This window comes from Haliaeetus leucocephalus, unplaced genomic scaffold (assembly GCF_000737465.1).
Source record: "Haliaeetus leucocephalus isolate CR32 unplaced genomic scaffold, Haliaeetus_leucocephalus-4.0 Scaffold657, whole genome shotgun sequence".
NCBI lineage: Eukaryota > Metazoa > Chordata > Aves > Accipitriformes > Accipitridae > Haliaeetus > Haliaeetus leucocephalus.
In genome coordinates this window covers 328,610-344,298 of record NW_010973093.1, presented here as the reverse complement: position 1 = coordinate 344,298, position 15,689 = coordinate 328,610, and the positions used below count along the sequence as shown (strand labels likewise).

General features: G+C 61.8%; 1 protein-coding gene across 1 annotated transcript; it reads left to right on the top strand.

Moving 5' to 3' along the window:
- Positions 1-4,539: 4,539 nt before the first annotated feature.
- Positions 4,540-14,999, top strand: GRIN2C (glutamate receptor, ionotropic, N-methyl D-aspartate 2C). The gene is made up of 12 exons (XM_010579466.1): positions 4,540-4,911; positions 6,581-7,176; positions 7,692-7,806; positions 8,385-8,596; positions 8,723-8,891; positions 9,236-9,389; positions 10,733-10,858; positions 10,946-11,175; positions 11,383-11,543; positions 12,079-12,266; positions 12,951-13,183; positions 13,584-14,999. The coding sequence occupies exons 1-12, from the start codon at positions 4,540-4,542 to the stop codon at positions 14,997-14,999; spliced, it is 3,972 nt and encodes a 1,323-aa protein (XP_010577768.1).
- Positions 15,000-15,689: the final 690 nt, after the last annotated feature.

The following is a 15,689-nucleotide window of genomic DNA, read 5'->3' as shown; positions in this document are numbered from 1 at the left end:
GAGGGGGGGGGGATGGCTGCCGGGGCCCGGCGGCTACCGAGACACCTGCTGCCACCGGGTCCCCCCCCCTCCCCGTGCACACCCGCGCCGCCCCCGCTCCCTCCTTCCTCCGCTCCCGTCCCTGCCTCCAGCCGCCGCTGCAGAGCCGCCGCCGCCGCCTCCAAGGACGAGCCGGGACCGACGGCGGTCGCTGGACAAACCTCCCCCCCCCCCTTCACCTCCAGCCCCCCCAACCCCGCTCCTGCCCCCGGGGGTTGAGGCGGAGAAGGAAAGGGCTGGGAAAAAACGAGCCCCCGGTGGGACGCGCAGCCCCGCCGGAGCCGCGGGGCATGTAGGCACCGAGCAGCGGCGGTCCCGTAAGTACCGGGAGGGTTGGGGGGGGCAACCGGACCCTTCGACGGGCTCTGCCGCCGCCCCGGCACCGCCGACAGGAACTTTTAGGGGTGATGGTGGGGGGGCTTGGGGGGGGGGGGGGGTTGCCCCGGCCATTTCCCTCTGCCCCAGCATCCCCATCCCCGAGAGCTCCCGCTCCCCGTCCCGGGCAGGGGATGGGAATGAGCCTTAATTCTGGGCGCTGTGCTGGGGGCTTTTTTTGGGGGGGGTGGGAGGGTGGGAGGCAGGAAAAAGAGAGGAGACCTCGCTGGGTGCCATCAGCCCCGTGTCGTGTGTCGTCCCCCCCCCAACACCACCTTGCGTAACCCAGCGGCACGCAGGACACTTGGCGTTTATTTTTGGTTAATCCATATTCGACCTTTTTAAGCTGCGTTTCGGTGCGTGCGTGTGCGGGGCCATCACCCCGGCCCGCAGCCCCCGGCCCACAACTGTTGCTGTCAGAGGCGCAGGCGAGGAAGAGGAGGGTGATGCTGGGTGGTGGCAGATGAAGGTTGAAAGGAGACGGTGCTTGCCGAGGGTTGCCAGTGCTTCTCCCTCCCGAGTCATCCCCCCTGCATGGGAACAGGGATGGCGATGAGTTGGCTTTGGGGAGGTTTTGCTGCTTTCCCTCCTTTTAGGGGTCTTCTTGCTCCACAGGGGTGTCCCCCATCCGGGCAATGACAAGCCCTGGCACAAGCCAGTATCCTCCCCGATGCCCCTCATCCTCCCAGCAAGGCTCCCACCAGGTTCAGGTTTGTTCTGTCCTTTCCATCCATCGGCCCCAGTTCGCTCTCCCCTGGTGCAGGCTGCACCTTCCCTGTGGTTTGAGGCTCGGGGGTTTTTTTTGAGGGATAAGGTTTCTCTTTCTTGAGCGATATTTTGCATTTGGGGATTTTTGTTCTCCCTTTCCTGAGGTCAGAATATCTGCATGAGCTCTCCCCCTCCTGGAGCAGGGGAGGGAGGGATCAAGGGAGGGCAAAAAGGAGATTTAAAATTAGGAGCAAACTTTCCCTGTTGCATTAAAATGACATTTTGGGGGTGGTGGGATGGAAGGGCTTGATCAGTGCCTTTAGCAGGAGGTTTCTGCGAGTGCTTGGTGTATCAGGTGAAGCTATGCCTAGGAAAGGGGTTAACCTGCTCAAAACCACCCCAAAGCAACAAAAAACAAGTGCCAAAGCCACTGAGCAGCTCTGTGGGTGTCCTCTGGTCCCCGGGGAGGCTACTGGGAGGTGGCATTGCCCTACTGGGGCTCCCGGCTGACGCCACCTTCCTCCTACTCCAGCCCGGTCACCAGCCCTTTGCCCGGCTGGAAAACCTCCTTTTTGGGAAGGCCTTTTCCTGAAGGAGCAATTCCGCAGTGCTTGCTACAAAAGGTTGAAAAATGTGGATTTTTTTTTTTAAAGTCCAGGGGGGCTTTGCTGTGTTGTGCTGAGCCCAAGAGCAGCCCCGGCTCTGGCAGTCGCACAGGGATGGGCTTGGTTCCTCTTCTGCTTCCACCACTTTCTTGCATTTGCCGTCCCCACCCTCATCCCCCCAAAACCCCACATTTTCCTGCACCCCTCTAGCTCGCTCCTGGAAAAAAATGGGCTAGAAGCACATGGAGTCAGCTAGGCTGGAGGAGCTGGCTGCTCTTTGCATCCCAAATCCGGCCATTTTGGAGCAGCACTGGCTCCGACCCACGCATGGAGCCCCTGCCAGCCATGGGCTCGCTGGCCCTAAACCCTTCCATCCTCCTCCGCAGCCGCCAAGGGCTGCGGCGAGTGGCTCGGCTCCAGCCGGTGGCACCAGTTTCCTGGGAAAGATGGAAATTCATTCCCCTGGTTGTCTCAGCAATGGCTGAACAACGTGATGTGCCCATGCCCACCTCTTCTCTGCCGTTGCCGTTGTGCTCCGGCTGCAAGGGACGGGAATGCTTTCCACCTGCGTCTTGGTCCAGTGGGAAACCAGTTTGCTTAAACCTGCCCCCAGTTGCAGCCGGGAGCGGAGCAACCCCTTTGGCGGCAGGGCTTCGCATCATGGGAGGGTTTTGCTGGCCTGTGCTTGGATTACTTTGTGCTAGAAGAGGGTCCCAAGTATGGGGAAGAGCTGGGTTGAGGAAGAGGAGGATAAGGGCCTGGGATGGGTAAGATGCCAGGGCTGGCACGAGCAAACCCCATCATTCACCACGAGGTCCCAGAGTATATTTAAACGTCCTTGAGGAGGGCTCAGCCAGGCAGAGCTGCTGGGAGAGCGGCTCTGTTTGTTTTGGGTGGCGTGTTGCTCCTCTTCCTCTCTGCTCGGGTAGCTGATGCCGGATTCCTGGTGAATTATTTATCACGGGACTAAAAATACTCGGGAATTCGCAGTGAGGAGCAGGCGGCGCGGGCCACCCCGCCGCTGGGCTGGCCGTGCCGGAGCGTGGGACGCTGCCAGCATGGCATGACTCACCCGCCGCCCTCTCCGGCCAAGGGGCCCTGGCTGTGGCCATCGGTGTGGCGTCGTGGCTCCCGTGGCTGAACTGGCTGCAATGTGGGGTGGTGGTGGGGATGCAGCTGGGCAAGGTGAACCCTCCTGGGTGATGGTGGGTGCTGGGGTGGATGATTCCCTGCTGAAACCCATCTGGCTGAGATGCTGCCTTGTGAGCATTGGTACCCGGCCAGGTACCCAAGCTCTCCTGGTACCCATGGGGTGCAGGAGGGGGATGTCGGGCTCGTGTCCCCTGTTTCTGCGGAGGGGACAGCCCTGGTGCTCAAATCCGCACCGAGCAGCTCTTGCAGGGTGCCCAGCCGGGCAGTCATTGCATTTATTTCCTGCGTTTTCAGTCCAACATGCCAGCAGCACTTTCGCAGTGTGCCGAGGGGTTGTCCCTCACTGCGGCACGGAGGAGCGTTGGGGTGTGGGTCCCCAGGGCAGCCCAGACCCCAGAACCATCCAGGACTTGTCAAGGGGCTCCTACGACTGTGCCGAGGATGCATTAAGCAACAGCAGCTTTTAATTGCAAGTGACGTTTCCGAGCACCAGCTGGCATCTTGCTGCATGGAGCGACACCAGCGTGTGGCTGGTGCCACCGCGGAGGGCTGCTTGTCCCCCTCCCCGCTGCCCAGTGTGGCACCGGGGTGATGGCCCGGGGGGCAATGGGGCTTGGAGAGGCTCAGACGCCCCTGGCCGTAGGTCTTGCCACGGGGTAGTTTTTGCTGGTGGGCTCCGAGGAAGGGGTGAGCTCCAGAACAGGGGTCCATCGCCATGGGTAGGGATGTGTGCCCCCCTGCCCCGGAGACTGTCACCCCACCACGCCTGCAGGTTGGGCACCCACAGTCAGTGGGGAATCAGGGACCTGGCAGGGGGAATGTGCCCAAATACTCCCCCAAAACCTGGCTTTGGGGTGCAGCCGGCAGAGATGCAGTGGGGTGGGTGTCCCAGCCAGGTGGGCAATGCCAGGGGACGATACGCACTGGGGGGTAAAGGCAAGAAGGGGGGGGAAAGCTGAAGGATGGTATCTAGGGGGGACACTTGGAGACAAGGGGCCAGGTGAGTGCTTTGGTTGGGATTTGGGAAGCAGCAGCGAGGGGACTGGGGCAGGGGGACAGGCAGGAGACCAGCTGCTCCGGTGACTGTGTGGTTTGCAAAATCCCAACATGGGGGTTGCAGAGCTGAACCCTCCCTCAAGGGCAAAGCCTTTAAATATTGAAGGTGGCTGTTAGCTGTGGAGGGAGGCACCAGGGAGCTGCCAGCTCCTCCTGTCACCTCTTACTGCTGTCCCCATCCCTGGCCAAAGCACTGTAGCACTGAGGGCTTTTGGAGACGGGATAGGGGTGGGAGGGCAATGGGACTGGGAGGGGGACGGCGGTGGTGGGATGGGGACGGGGTGGTGGTGGGAAGGGGGACCGGCTGGGAAGGATTAGTGATTGGTGGGACTTGGGACAAGGGACATGGCACTGGGTTATACGGTGGGTGGTGGGTACAACCCTGTGGTTGTCCCTCCACCACATCCAGCCTCCAAAGGACGAGGGTCCCCCTCTCTCTCTGGGGTCAACCCACCCTGGTGCTGCCCCAGGACAGTGGGGAGGGCTGGGACGAGTGGGGCTGGGGGTCCTGGCAGGCAGCTGGATGCGAGGGGCTGTGTCCCATCCTGGCAGGGACGCGGTGGTGGACATGGGCAGAGCGCCGGCGCACGCTCTGCTACTGTCGATGGTGCTGGGCTGCTCGGCTGCCTTCACGGACCTCCTGCTGCCGGGCCCCGAGGAGCCAGTGGTCAACGTGGCCGTGGTGTTTGGGGGCACATCCTACCCCCTGCACATTCGCTCCCGCCTGAGTCCCCAGAGCTTCCTGGACATGCCCCTGGAGATCCACCCCATCACTGTCATCGTCAACAACACCAACCCCAGCACCCTCCTCACCCAGATCTGCGACATCCTCGCCAGCCACAAGATCCACGGCATCGTCTTCGAGGACAACGTCGGCACGGAGGCCGTAGCCCAGATCCTTGACTTCATCTCCTCCCAGACTCAGGTCCCTGTCATCAGCATCAGCGGGGGGTCTGCCGTGGTCCTGACCCCGAAGGTGAGGCACTCGCTGGGGCTTATTTCTGGGGGTGGTGGGAGAAATGAGAGATTATTAGAGAGAGGTAGATACGGGATGTGAAATGCTGGAGGGCAGAGGAGCTGCTGGGCTGCAGCACAGGGGCTTGCGGGCAGGAATAGGCAGTGGCTGCGGCAGCATGGCCAACCGGGATGGTGGGACATGGAGGGGACTTTAAGGAGGGGACCTGTTGATGGCACATGGGAGAGGACTTCAGTGCCCTGTGGAGGGACCTCCCCTGGTGTCCTGTTTGCCATCCCCTCCAGGCTGTGCTCACCATGGGGCTGGGGTCATGGCGCCAGGGCTGCCAGGGCAGTGGCAGGATTGTCATGTCCCCATCCTCCTCCTTTCCTGCCCTGCTGGGGCCGGATCCAGCCCTGAAATGCCCGGGCGGGCAGCTTGGAGAAGCCTCTCTCGGCTGTGGCAGCAATCTGAGGTGCACCACGGACCAAACCAGGATTTTTGGCTTCTCTGCTCCTCGCTGGCGTCAGATACTGTCACTGTCACTGTCACCTGCCTGCCGAGAAACGCTGGCGGCAGGGCGAGCTGGAGCTGTGCTGGAGGGTGCTGGGTGGGCGGCGATGGGCTGCAGCGATGCTCCCGTCCCTGCTGGGGAGGAGATTTGGGTTATCTCCTCCTGGCTGCTCGTCTCACCCTGCCCAGCCTGGGCACCAGAGGGGTCCCGGCACTGGTCCTTCCCACTGCAGCAGCCCCCAGGCTGGAGACCCTGCCGCTCCTTGGGGCACTGGTTTCGTGCTCTGCTTTCCCAGATGTTTTGGAACCTAAACCCCCTGGATGGTACCTTGGCAGCCCTGCCTGCACTGACTGGTGCTCCCAGACCACCCCGAGCTACTGGTCACTGTGGGTGGGTGGCAGTGTGAGCAGTGGGCTCAGGTGGAGCCCCAGGCGACTGAAAAATAGCCATGGCTTTGCTGTGGTCTCAGTGTTTTTCTGCAGCTTTCTCCAGGGGTTGGGTATTTTGGGGGCAGTGGAGGGACCTGTCTGAAGGCTCGACCTCCTCCTCCTCCTCCCACGGGTCCAAGGTCCCCAGCAGCTCCCGCTCCCCGGCTGGAACTCCCTGGGGCTCCCCCTCCAGCCGGACCTCCATCCTCGCTGGAAAAACTACTTCTCTGGAGGTGGAGGGGGGTCTGGGTAGCAAAACCCTGCCGCCTGTCCGCGACCTTCTGTAAATGCCATTCGCTGAATCATTTAAGACAGAATCAGATCAATTAAGGTTTGCTAATGAGAGGCCAGATGGCCGGGGAGGTGGGGTGGGAGGGAAGGAGCCTTGTGGGCTCCGGCAGCAGGTAGTGTTGGAGCCGGGATGGGATTTACGCTCCTGGCAGAGCCCTTGTCCCCTCCCTCTCCTAGTTTAAGGAGAAATTGTTGGTGTCCTTTGGAGGGTGGATGAATTTTTGGTCAACAAGCTGAGAAATGGAGGAGAGGCTGCAGAGCTTGACCCTTTGTGTGGGATGAGGTTCCTTGGAGACCACTACTAGATCAGTCCAATTTTGGGTGTCTCCAGCTATGGACCATGCAAGTTCATGGCTCTTTGGAACCCTTCATGATGCAAATTCAAGGTGGCTTGCATGGGTGCAAGAGACCTGGACCATGGTACCAGAGCAGGCCCTGATCCCTTTTCCTCCCGCAGGAGCCCGGATCAGCTTTCCTACAGTTGGGTGTCTCCATCGAGCAGCAAATCCAGGTGATCTTCAAGGTGTTGGAGGAATACGACTGGGGCTCCTTCGCTGTCATCACCAGCCTCTACCCGGGCTACAACATCTTCCTGGACGTCATCCGCTCCTTCACGGATGCCAGCTACTTTGGCTGGGAGCTGCAGGAGGTGATCACCTTTGAGATGAGCCAGGAGCGGAGCAGCTCCAGGACGCAGCGGCTCCTGCGACAGATCGATGCCCAGGTCCTCATCGTCTACTGCTCACGAGAGGAGGCCGAGTACCTCTTTGCCATGGCAGAGCAAGCTGGCCTCGTGGGGCCGGGCTATGTCTGGATCGTGCCCAGCCTGACGGTGGGCAACATGGAGGTGCCACCCGCCTCCTTCCCTGTCGGCCTCATCAGTGTGGTGACGGAGAGCTGGAAGCTGAGCCTGCGGCAGAAGGTGCGGGATGGGGTGGCCATCATTGCCATGGGGGCGGCCAGCTTCTTCCGGGCCCACGGCTACCTCCCAGAGGTAGGACAGGACTGCTGGGCCCCCCCTGGGGCCATCACCGCCAACACCAGCTTCTACCGGTGAGGCTCTGGGACCACTGGGATGGGTGTGAAATGGGGGGGAATGGGGCAATGGAGAGGGAAGGGGCAGGGGAGGAGGAGGATGGAGCTGGCAGGCAGGGGGAATGATACTCGCTGTGGGCTGCAGCTGGCGGTCGATGCCTCTTGGCTGGTTTTCTACTGGAGCATCTCCCCAGAGCAGCCCTTGCTTTTTGCTGTGCTTCTCTGCAACCCAGGGTCTCAGGGGGGGTTCAAAGCTCTGCTTTGCAGTGCAGACATGGCACCTGAGGGCTGCTGTGGCAGTCTGTGCATCCTGAGCCCTGCGGTGCTCCATCCTCAGTGCCTCCTTGCTGGCAGGGCTTTCTCCAGCTCCCCGCTGCCCCTTGCATAGGGGCTAAACCTGGTCCCCAGCTCTCAGCCCCACATCTCTCCATGGGACCCGTGGCAGCCCAGCTGGGGCCAGAGAAGGAGGAGGAGGAGGGCTGTACGGGGCTGGGTTGCACAGCCAGGGGCTTACAGGCACTGTGTCCCACCAGACACCTCCTCAACGTGACGTGGGAGCACAGGGACTTCTCCTTCAATGAAGGCGGCTACCTGATCAGACCCACCATGGTGGTGATCTCGCTCAACCAGCACCGGCTCTGGGAGATGGTAGGACCCTCGGATCCCCCGGGATGGGTACACCGGTAGGGTGGCTGGGCAGGGTGAGCCTGGGACCATGCACAGGCTGGGGTCCCACCCTGGGGCAGGTTGTCCCATGCAAAACCCATGGCTGATACCAAAAGTCCCATGGTGGGGCTTCACAGCAATTCCCGGCACCAAAGCTCTGCTAAGAGCTGGGTTTTTTTCCCCTGCAATTTTGCTGAAAAGTCCCAAAAGAGGCAAAAATGCAGCTGCCCACCTCTGGAGAAGAGCAGCCAAACACCTAGACCTGAAACAAGCTGTGCAGAGGGGCGTTTTTTCTAGTTTAAAAGTATTTTGGGTGAAGTTTGGACAGGTTTGTGCTCACGCAAGCCTGGTGCTTGGGGCCCAGGAAGAAACACCATGCCCTGTGGTCAGTGGGTGTGTGGGGAAAGGGATGCTGAGATGGGACTCACCATGGCTGAGCTCCAGCCTGACGATGGTCCAGAAGAAACGAGCCCCAAAGGCGTGGGGAGGATGGACATGGGACCCCGTGTGACCCACAGAGCCCCTCGCCGGGGTGACGATGTGCTCTCCCTCGGGGGCAGGTGGGCAAGTGGGACAAAGGCATCATCCACATGAAGTACCCGGTATGGCCCCGCTACGGCTCCTTCCTGCAGCCTGTGGCTGATAACCGCCACCTGACAGTGGCCACACTGGAGGAGAGACCCTTCGTCATCGTGGAGAACACGGACCCCAGCACCGGGGTCTGCGTGCGCAACACCGTGCCCTGCCGCAAACAGACCAACTCCTCCCAGAGGTGAGCAGCGAGGATGGAGCTCAGCAATTTTGGCCATCTCTCACTGGGCACGTGATGTCCAGGGAGCATCAGGGCGCTCAGAGCATCTTTGGTTGGTCCAACCCATTTTTCCTGGTGCGGTTTCAGTGGCGATGGCCTCGTGGATCCCTACACCAAACTGTGCTGCAAGGGCTTCTGCATCGACATCCTAAAGAAGCTGGCCAAGGCGGTGAAGTTCTCCTACGACCTCTACCTAGTGACCAACGGCAAACACGGCAAGATCGTCCGCGGGGTCTGGAACGGCATGATTGGTGAGGTAGGGGTGGGCATGCCTCGGACCCCACCTTCAGCCCTCTCTAGGGAGCACCACTCACTCGGGGCATGTCCTGACCTGGGGCTTTCCTGCCGGAGACGGGGTCAGGGTGTCTGCGGTGGGATTCTGGGCAGGGGAGGAGAATGGGGAAGGAGTCAGCTGAACATTTACGACCCCACAGCTGGTTGTGTTTGTGTCACTGCTCATTTATTTATGGTAATATTAAAACAAAAAAAGACAAAAGTTAAGGTTGGAAATGCCGGAGATGAGGAAATGCCTGGGGAAGGTGGTCTGGGTCCCTCTGTCTGTCCATCTGCCCATCCTGAGACCATCTGCCCCTTCCCCAGGTGTACTACAAGCGTGCGGACATGGCCATCGGCTCCCTCACCATCAACGAGGAGCGCTCCGAAATCGTGGACTTCTCCGTGCCCTTCGTGGAGACGGGCATCAGCGTCATGGTGGCCAGGAGCAACGGCACCGTCTCCCCCTCTGCCTTCCTGGGTGAGCCGTGTGTCCCACCGTCTGTCTGTCTGTCTGTGGATTCATCCCATGCTTCTGACAAATGCATATTAGAAATATTGTCCGGTTTTAATAACTTTTAAGAAAAAAACCCTAAGTCATAAGGGAAGGAGACTGTGCTGCCAGCTTTGGAACTTCCTCCTCCCCTCGCCTGAATAATCCTTTTATTATGGAGACAGAGGCTGGGAGGTTTCCTCCTCTTCATTACTTGTGTGGAGGAGGGAGGATGGGGACGTGGCAGGAGACAAGGTGGGGATTTGCCAGCTCTGAGCTCTGCTCTGGGGACCCCTTCTCTGCCACCATCACCAGAGCCCGTGGTTAAGCCAGGTGTAGGAAACCGCCAGTGCTAAAAGTTTTATTTAATGAGTTTTTAAAAAAAACCAAAGCTGCAGCCTAGGAAGGGGAGGAGACTGGCCAAGGTCATCACGAAATTCAGCCTGAGCGCTTAGGCAGGGCTCTCGGCTCTCGGCAAGGGCACAGCGTCAGCGGCCCAGCTCGGCTGGAGCCGGGCTCCCACGCGGGGAGGGTGTGAGCGGGTGCGGGTGGGTGTGGGTGCCAGGGATGCCGTGGGGTGTAGGACACTGCCAGCCTGGACACATCTTCTCCCTCCTGTCCCCCCCCATACCATGGGGTCCACCCTGCCCCCCGCAAAGCCAGGGTCACCTTCATCGGCCCCGGGGACAGACGGAGCTTCCCACCCCAGTTCGGCAGGGCCAGGGTCCGCGGTCCCCGAGCCTCCCACGCTAATGAGCCGCATCCCCATCAGGGGAGGCCTCTCCTCCCTGACAGCGAAGGACGCGCTGACAAATGGACCTCGGCGGCCGCCTGGTGAGGGCTCAGCTGCATCCCCACTGCTCCCGCCGCCCCATCCTGGCTCATCCCGGGAAGGCAGGGGCTCGTCGCCCACCCCCAGCTCCCGGGGGCTCTCCCAGGGGCTGAGTGGGGTCGGAAGGCTGGTCCTGTACCCAATGCAGGCACTGTCCCATGGCCAGAGCCATCACAGGGGACAATCTGCGATCCTGTGGGAAACCCTCCTGCCGATGACCCTGGAGATGGGCAGCACCTCATTAGCATCTCCCTGTTGATGAAAGCCTGACTTTGTTTAAGCAGGGAAGCATGGCTGCATCCCCCCGTCTCACAGCATCCCCATTCCCTCCTGATTCCCTGTGGATTTGCTCGGATGCAGTGCTGCCAGCCCCCATCTCCTCTCCGCGGAGAGGCAATATTCAGGAGGATGAGACCCTTCCATTGGGGAGGGCTCCTGGGGGTCCCCAAGGGGCCGTGGGGTGTCCTGGGGGACCGACAGAGTCCCACTTGCCTTGCAGAGCCTTACAGCCCAGCTGTGTGGGTCATGATGTTCGTGATGTGTCTCACCGTGGTGGCCGTCACTGTCTTCGTGTTCGAGTATTTCAGCCCCGTTGGCTACAACCAGAACCTCACCAGCGGCAAGAGTGAGTTGGGGGAGGCGGGAGCTGGGGGGGGACACACACATCCCTGGCCAGGTTGACAGCTGTCCCCTCTGTCCCCTGTCCCCACAGGGCCAGGAGGTCCCTCCTTCACCATCGGCAAGTCGGTGTGGCTGCTGTGGGCTCTGGTCTTCAATAACTCAGTGCCCATTGAGAACCCCAAGGGCACCACCAGCAAGATCATGGTGCTCATCTGGGCTTTCTTCGCCGTCATCTTCCTCGCCAGCTACACTGCCAACCTGGCTGCCTTCATGATCCAGGAGCAGTACATCGACACCGTGTCGGGGCTGAGTGACAGGAAGGTGGGGCTGATGATTGGGCTGGGATCCCTAAAAAGTAATAAGGTTTTTGGGGTGGGGAGAACCTGGGGGGGCTGCGTGTCACTGCTGGCCAATTGGGCATAGGTGGCTGGATGGAGGCCTGGCTGTGGGGAGAGGGGACACATGCTGCGGACACAGCAGGGGACATGGACGCCATGTGATGCCACTCCCTGGGGCTCCCCATTGCAGTTTCAGAAGCCACAGGAGCAGTACCCCCCCTTCCGCTTCGGCACCGTCCCCAACGGCAGCACCGAGAGGAACATCCGCAGCAACTACCCTGACATGCACACCCACATGGTGAAGTACAACCAGCGCTCTGTGGAGGATGCCCTCACCAGCCTCAAAATGGGGTACGGCTCCCAGAGCTGGCATACAGCTCCTCCAAATGGGATACAGGACCCCAAAATGAACTAGGGCTCCCTGGGATGGGGTACAGTGCCTCTCAGATGGGGTAGAGTTTCCTCAGCTGGGGTCCAGCCCCCCATAAGTGAGATATGGGCTCCCCAGGCTGGGTACAGCTCTCCCAGGTGGGCTATGGCACTGTACGGCTTCCCGGCATAAGGTATGCCCCCCCCCAAACAGGGTACAACCCCCTGCAGATGGGGTACAGCTCCATAGAGCACCCCCCAAAAGGGATGCCACCCCCCCAGATGGGGTATGGCTCCCCCAAATGGGATACAGCCCCCCCCCGGGGTTGGGTACTTCTCCTCCAAGTGGGGTTATAGCTCTCCAAGATGGGGCAGAGACCTCCCCAGAGAGGACACAACCCCCTCCAGATGGGCTACAGTTACCCAAAAGGGGCAGAGCTTCCCCAAAACAGGTAAAGCTCCCCAAAAAAGGGCTGCCAGCCCCTTCCCCTCACCCTCCCTCCTGTCGGTGGAGCAGGAAGCTGGATGCCTTCATCTACGATGCGGCGGTGCTCAACTACATGGCGGGCAAGGACGAGGGCTGCAAGCTGGTGACCATCGGCAGTGGGAAGGTGTTCGCCACCACAGGCTACGGCATCGCCCTGCAGAAGGACTCGCGTTGGAAGCGGGCCATCGACCTGGCCCTGCTCCAGTTCCTGGGAGACGGTGGGTGCCCGAGTGTCCTGGTTTCGGCTGGGATAGAATTAATTTTCTTTCTAGTAGCTGGTATAGTGTTATGGCTTGGATTCAGTATGAGAAGAATGTTGATAACGCTAATGTTTTCAGTTGTTGCTAAGCTTCTTGTTAGCCCTGTCCCCATCCTCACTCCACCCCTGCCCTGCAAATTAACCCAGGGACCAGGATTTTTGTTCCCAGATGCTGTGCAGCCTCCACAGCTCCTTGCAGGATGTCACCAAGGGGCTTCTCCACCAGTTCCTTTCAGGGGATGTTAAATACAGCAGCATCTCTCCAGCTGGGTGTTGGGGAGGGTCATTCCTTCTGGGGTCCCTCCTCTTCCTGCAGGCTGTAAAATCCTGGAGATGGCCATGAACAAAATCTGAGGGTCAGGAGGAGAAGCCTAGGAAGGGGACAGTGAGCATGGCTGGCTGGCACATGGGGGGGGGGACAGAGACAGAAGAGGGCTCTGGAGAAGGACAAGTGACTGGTGGGATGCTCAGGCCAAGGGCAACAGCAAGGACTAGGTGATAACAGCTCCAGGGGCTTGGGGGTGGCTTTCCCCTCCTCCAGGTACAGTGGGGTAGGGACGAGCAGGGGCTGTGCTTGGGGAGATGATGCCACGGGGGGGGGGCATTTTCACCCCCCTCCGCCACTGTGCGTGTCTGGCCCCAGGCGAGACCCAGAAGCTGGAGACGGTTTGGCTGTCGGGGATCTGCCAGAATGAGAAGAACGAGGTGATGAGCAGCAAGCTGGACATCGACAACATGGCCGGGGTTTTCTACATGCTGCTGGTGGCCATGGGGCTGAGCCTGCTGGTCTTTGCCTGGGAGCACCTCGTCTACTGGAAGCTGCGTCACTCCGTCCCCAAGTCCCACAAGCTTGACTTCCTCCTGGCCATCAGCAGGGTGAGTGATGCTGCCGGGGGCTCTCGAGGGGCCCAAATGTCCTCCCACGGTGTCACGGGGATGGGCAAGGCTTGGTGGGCATCGTCCCTTTGACCCGCACGGGAGGGACTGGAGATGTTCGTGCTGATGGGAGCTCTTGGCTGGGGAGAAAAGCCAGGTTTTGGGGAAAGGGCTCAGCCCTGGGAATGACCCCACATCTGTATTAACATTCCTGGGGAAAGGGGTGACGGAGGGTGGTGTCACCCACCCTGGCAGTGCTGGGGATGCCGGGGAGGGGACATCGGTGCCGTCGAGACATCTCAGCCTCAGCAGCGTCATCTGGGCTCGGCAGGGTGGGTTCATGGGTGCAGGACCCCACTGACTTTGCTGATGGCGGGGGCCCCCCCTCTTTTCTCCGCAGGGCATCTACAGCTGCTTCAGTGGGGTGCAGACACTGGTGAGCCCCAGGCGGGCACCCACGCCCGACGTCACCGCCAACTCAGCCCAGGCCAACGTACTGAAGATGCTGCAGGCGGCCAAGGAGATGGTGTCGACGGCCAGCGTGGGCGGCTCGCTGGAGCAGGCCACCCGCACCATCGAGGACTGGAGCAGCCGCAGCGATCGCCTCCAGACCAACTTCTCCCTGAGGACACCCCAGCTCGTGGTGCAGAACAGCACCGGTGCCCACCGGGCCCCCTCCTCCATCCCGGCCCCCGCCGAGAGACTGGGGAGAGCCTACGCTCCCAAGGGTGCTCCCCTGGGGCTGCCGCTGCCCCAGTCCATCCCCGTGGACTCCTGGCTGCCCAGGGAGGAGAAGTGGAGAGGGGCCAACGAGCACGTCCCCCGCCTCCTCCACCCCCTGAAATTTCAGGGTGGCTGCGCAGGGGATGAAGCCCTCCCGGGTTTCCCCCACCTCCTGGTGAAGACCTCTCCGGGGGGGGATTTTGGGGAGCAGGTGCTGGTGGGGAACCACGTTGGGGCTCCCCTCCCACCCCCCACGTCCCCCAGGGACCTCCCGCCGCCGGACATCTACAGGGAGCACAAGCGGCCGTCGGGGCGGGGGGACAGGCTGCAAAACCCCCCCCAGCTCCAGGTGGATGGGGGACACGGGGGCTCGGGGACACTGCCCCGGCTGCTCTCGGCAGCGGAGAAGAGGCGGGAGGCGGTCAGCCCCTTCCTGCCTCCATCCTGCCCTCGTGGAGCCTTCCCAAAAGCCACCAGGACTTGCAGAGCCAGGGGGGAGCCGATCAGGCCGGAGGTTGCGGTGATGGAGCGGGAGAAGCTGAGCTGGCGGGCGAGCTCGGTCAGGGCACCCGGGGAGCGGGGCGAGAAGCGACGTCCCGGGGGGCTGCGACGTTGCGGTCCTGCCCGCCTGCCCGCCCGCACCGACGTACCCGACCTCTTCCCCGAAGCCGAGGCCGGCTACGGCTGCGGTCCCCGCTGCCCCCAAGCCACCGGCCGGCTGGCACCACGCTCGCCCGTGGCCAGGCTGCCGTCCTACCGGGAGGCTTGCCGGCAAAACCCCCGTGCCACCGCCACCGTGCCGGCGTGCGCGCCGTATGCCTGCGTGAACTCGTATGCCAACCTGCCCCTCTACGTGGGCCACCTCTCGCGGGGGTCCCCGCCGCCCCGTGAGCACCCTGGGGTGCCGGCGGGCTGCGGCCGGGGGGCCGGGCGCTGGGACAGCGGCTGCAGAGACTGCGGGAGGCGCGGGGAGCCCTCCTTGCTATGGGCGGTGGGGACGGAGAGAAGGGACCCACTGGTGGCCCGTGGGGTGACGAGTCCTTGTGCCGGCGGGTCCTGGTGGCGGGTCTCCAGCCTGGAGTCGGAGGTGTGACGGGGGGGCCGGGGGGTGTCCGCACCCCTCTGCCTGCCCTTTGCCCGAGTGTCCCTGCGGGCCAGCCAGCGGCTCCCGGCCGGGCTCCAGCCTCCCGGGGTCCTGCACCGCCGGCAGCGGGATGCTCCAAGCGGCTCGGCGGGTCCCGTGCGCTTTGGGGGGTCAGAGGAGCGTGGGGGGGGCTGGCGCGCCCTGGCTCGGGCTCTCCCCACAGGCAGGGCTGGCATCGGGGTTGCCAAACTCATTGCCACCGTGCCGCCATCACGTTTTGGTTTCATTCGAGGGACTCAAAATGCCATGTCCAGGTCATTAAAGAGACATTTTCAACTGGCTGGGGACCATTTTTCCATCCTCTGGCGATGAGCCCGGGGCTGCCTTTGGCTTTACCCCCATCACAGGGATGCTTGTGGTCCTGTGCACCCCCCCCCCGCTCCCATCCCTTTACTGCTGAGGCCCGCCACAGGCTCAGCCCACCAGTGGCAGCCATGCAAAGGAAAATGGCAATTCATTAAACTGCGCTGAGGGATAATTACTTAGAAGCCATCAGCCTGTGCGGAGGCTGAGGCTGAGCACTGAAGCCAGAGTTACCGCACCCTGCTCGGGTTTTGGGGTGCTGGGCACGGATGGCTGGGAGCTCGGGTCACCGAGGGATGCCCCCACGGCTGCAAACCAGCAGCCCGGCAGGGAGCT

Excerpts from the sequence above, each read along its gene's own strand:
- GRIN2C (XM_010579466.1), top strand. The coding sequence starts at position 4,540 with ATGGTGCTGGGCTGCTCGGCTGCCTTCACGGACCTCCTGCTGCCGGGC. Across the intron at positions 4,912-6,580 it reads CCGTGGTCCTGACCCCGAAG|GAGCCCGGATCAGCTTTCCT; the intron begins GTGAGGCACTCG and ends TTCCTCCCGCAG. Across the intron at positions 7,177-7,691 it reads GCCAACACCAGCTTCTACCG|ACACCTCCTCAACGTGACGT; the intron begins GTGAGGCTCTGG and ends GTGTCCCACCAG.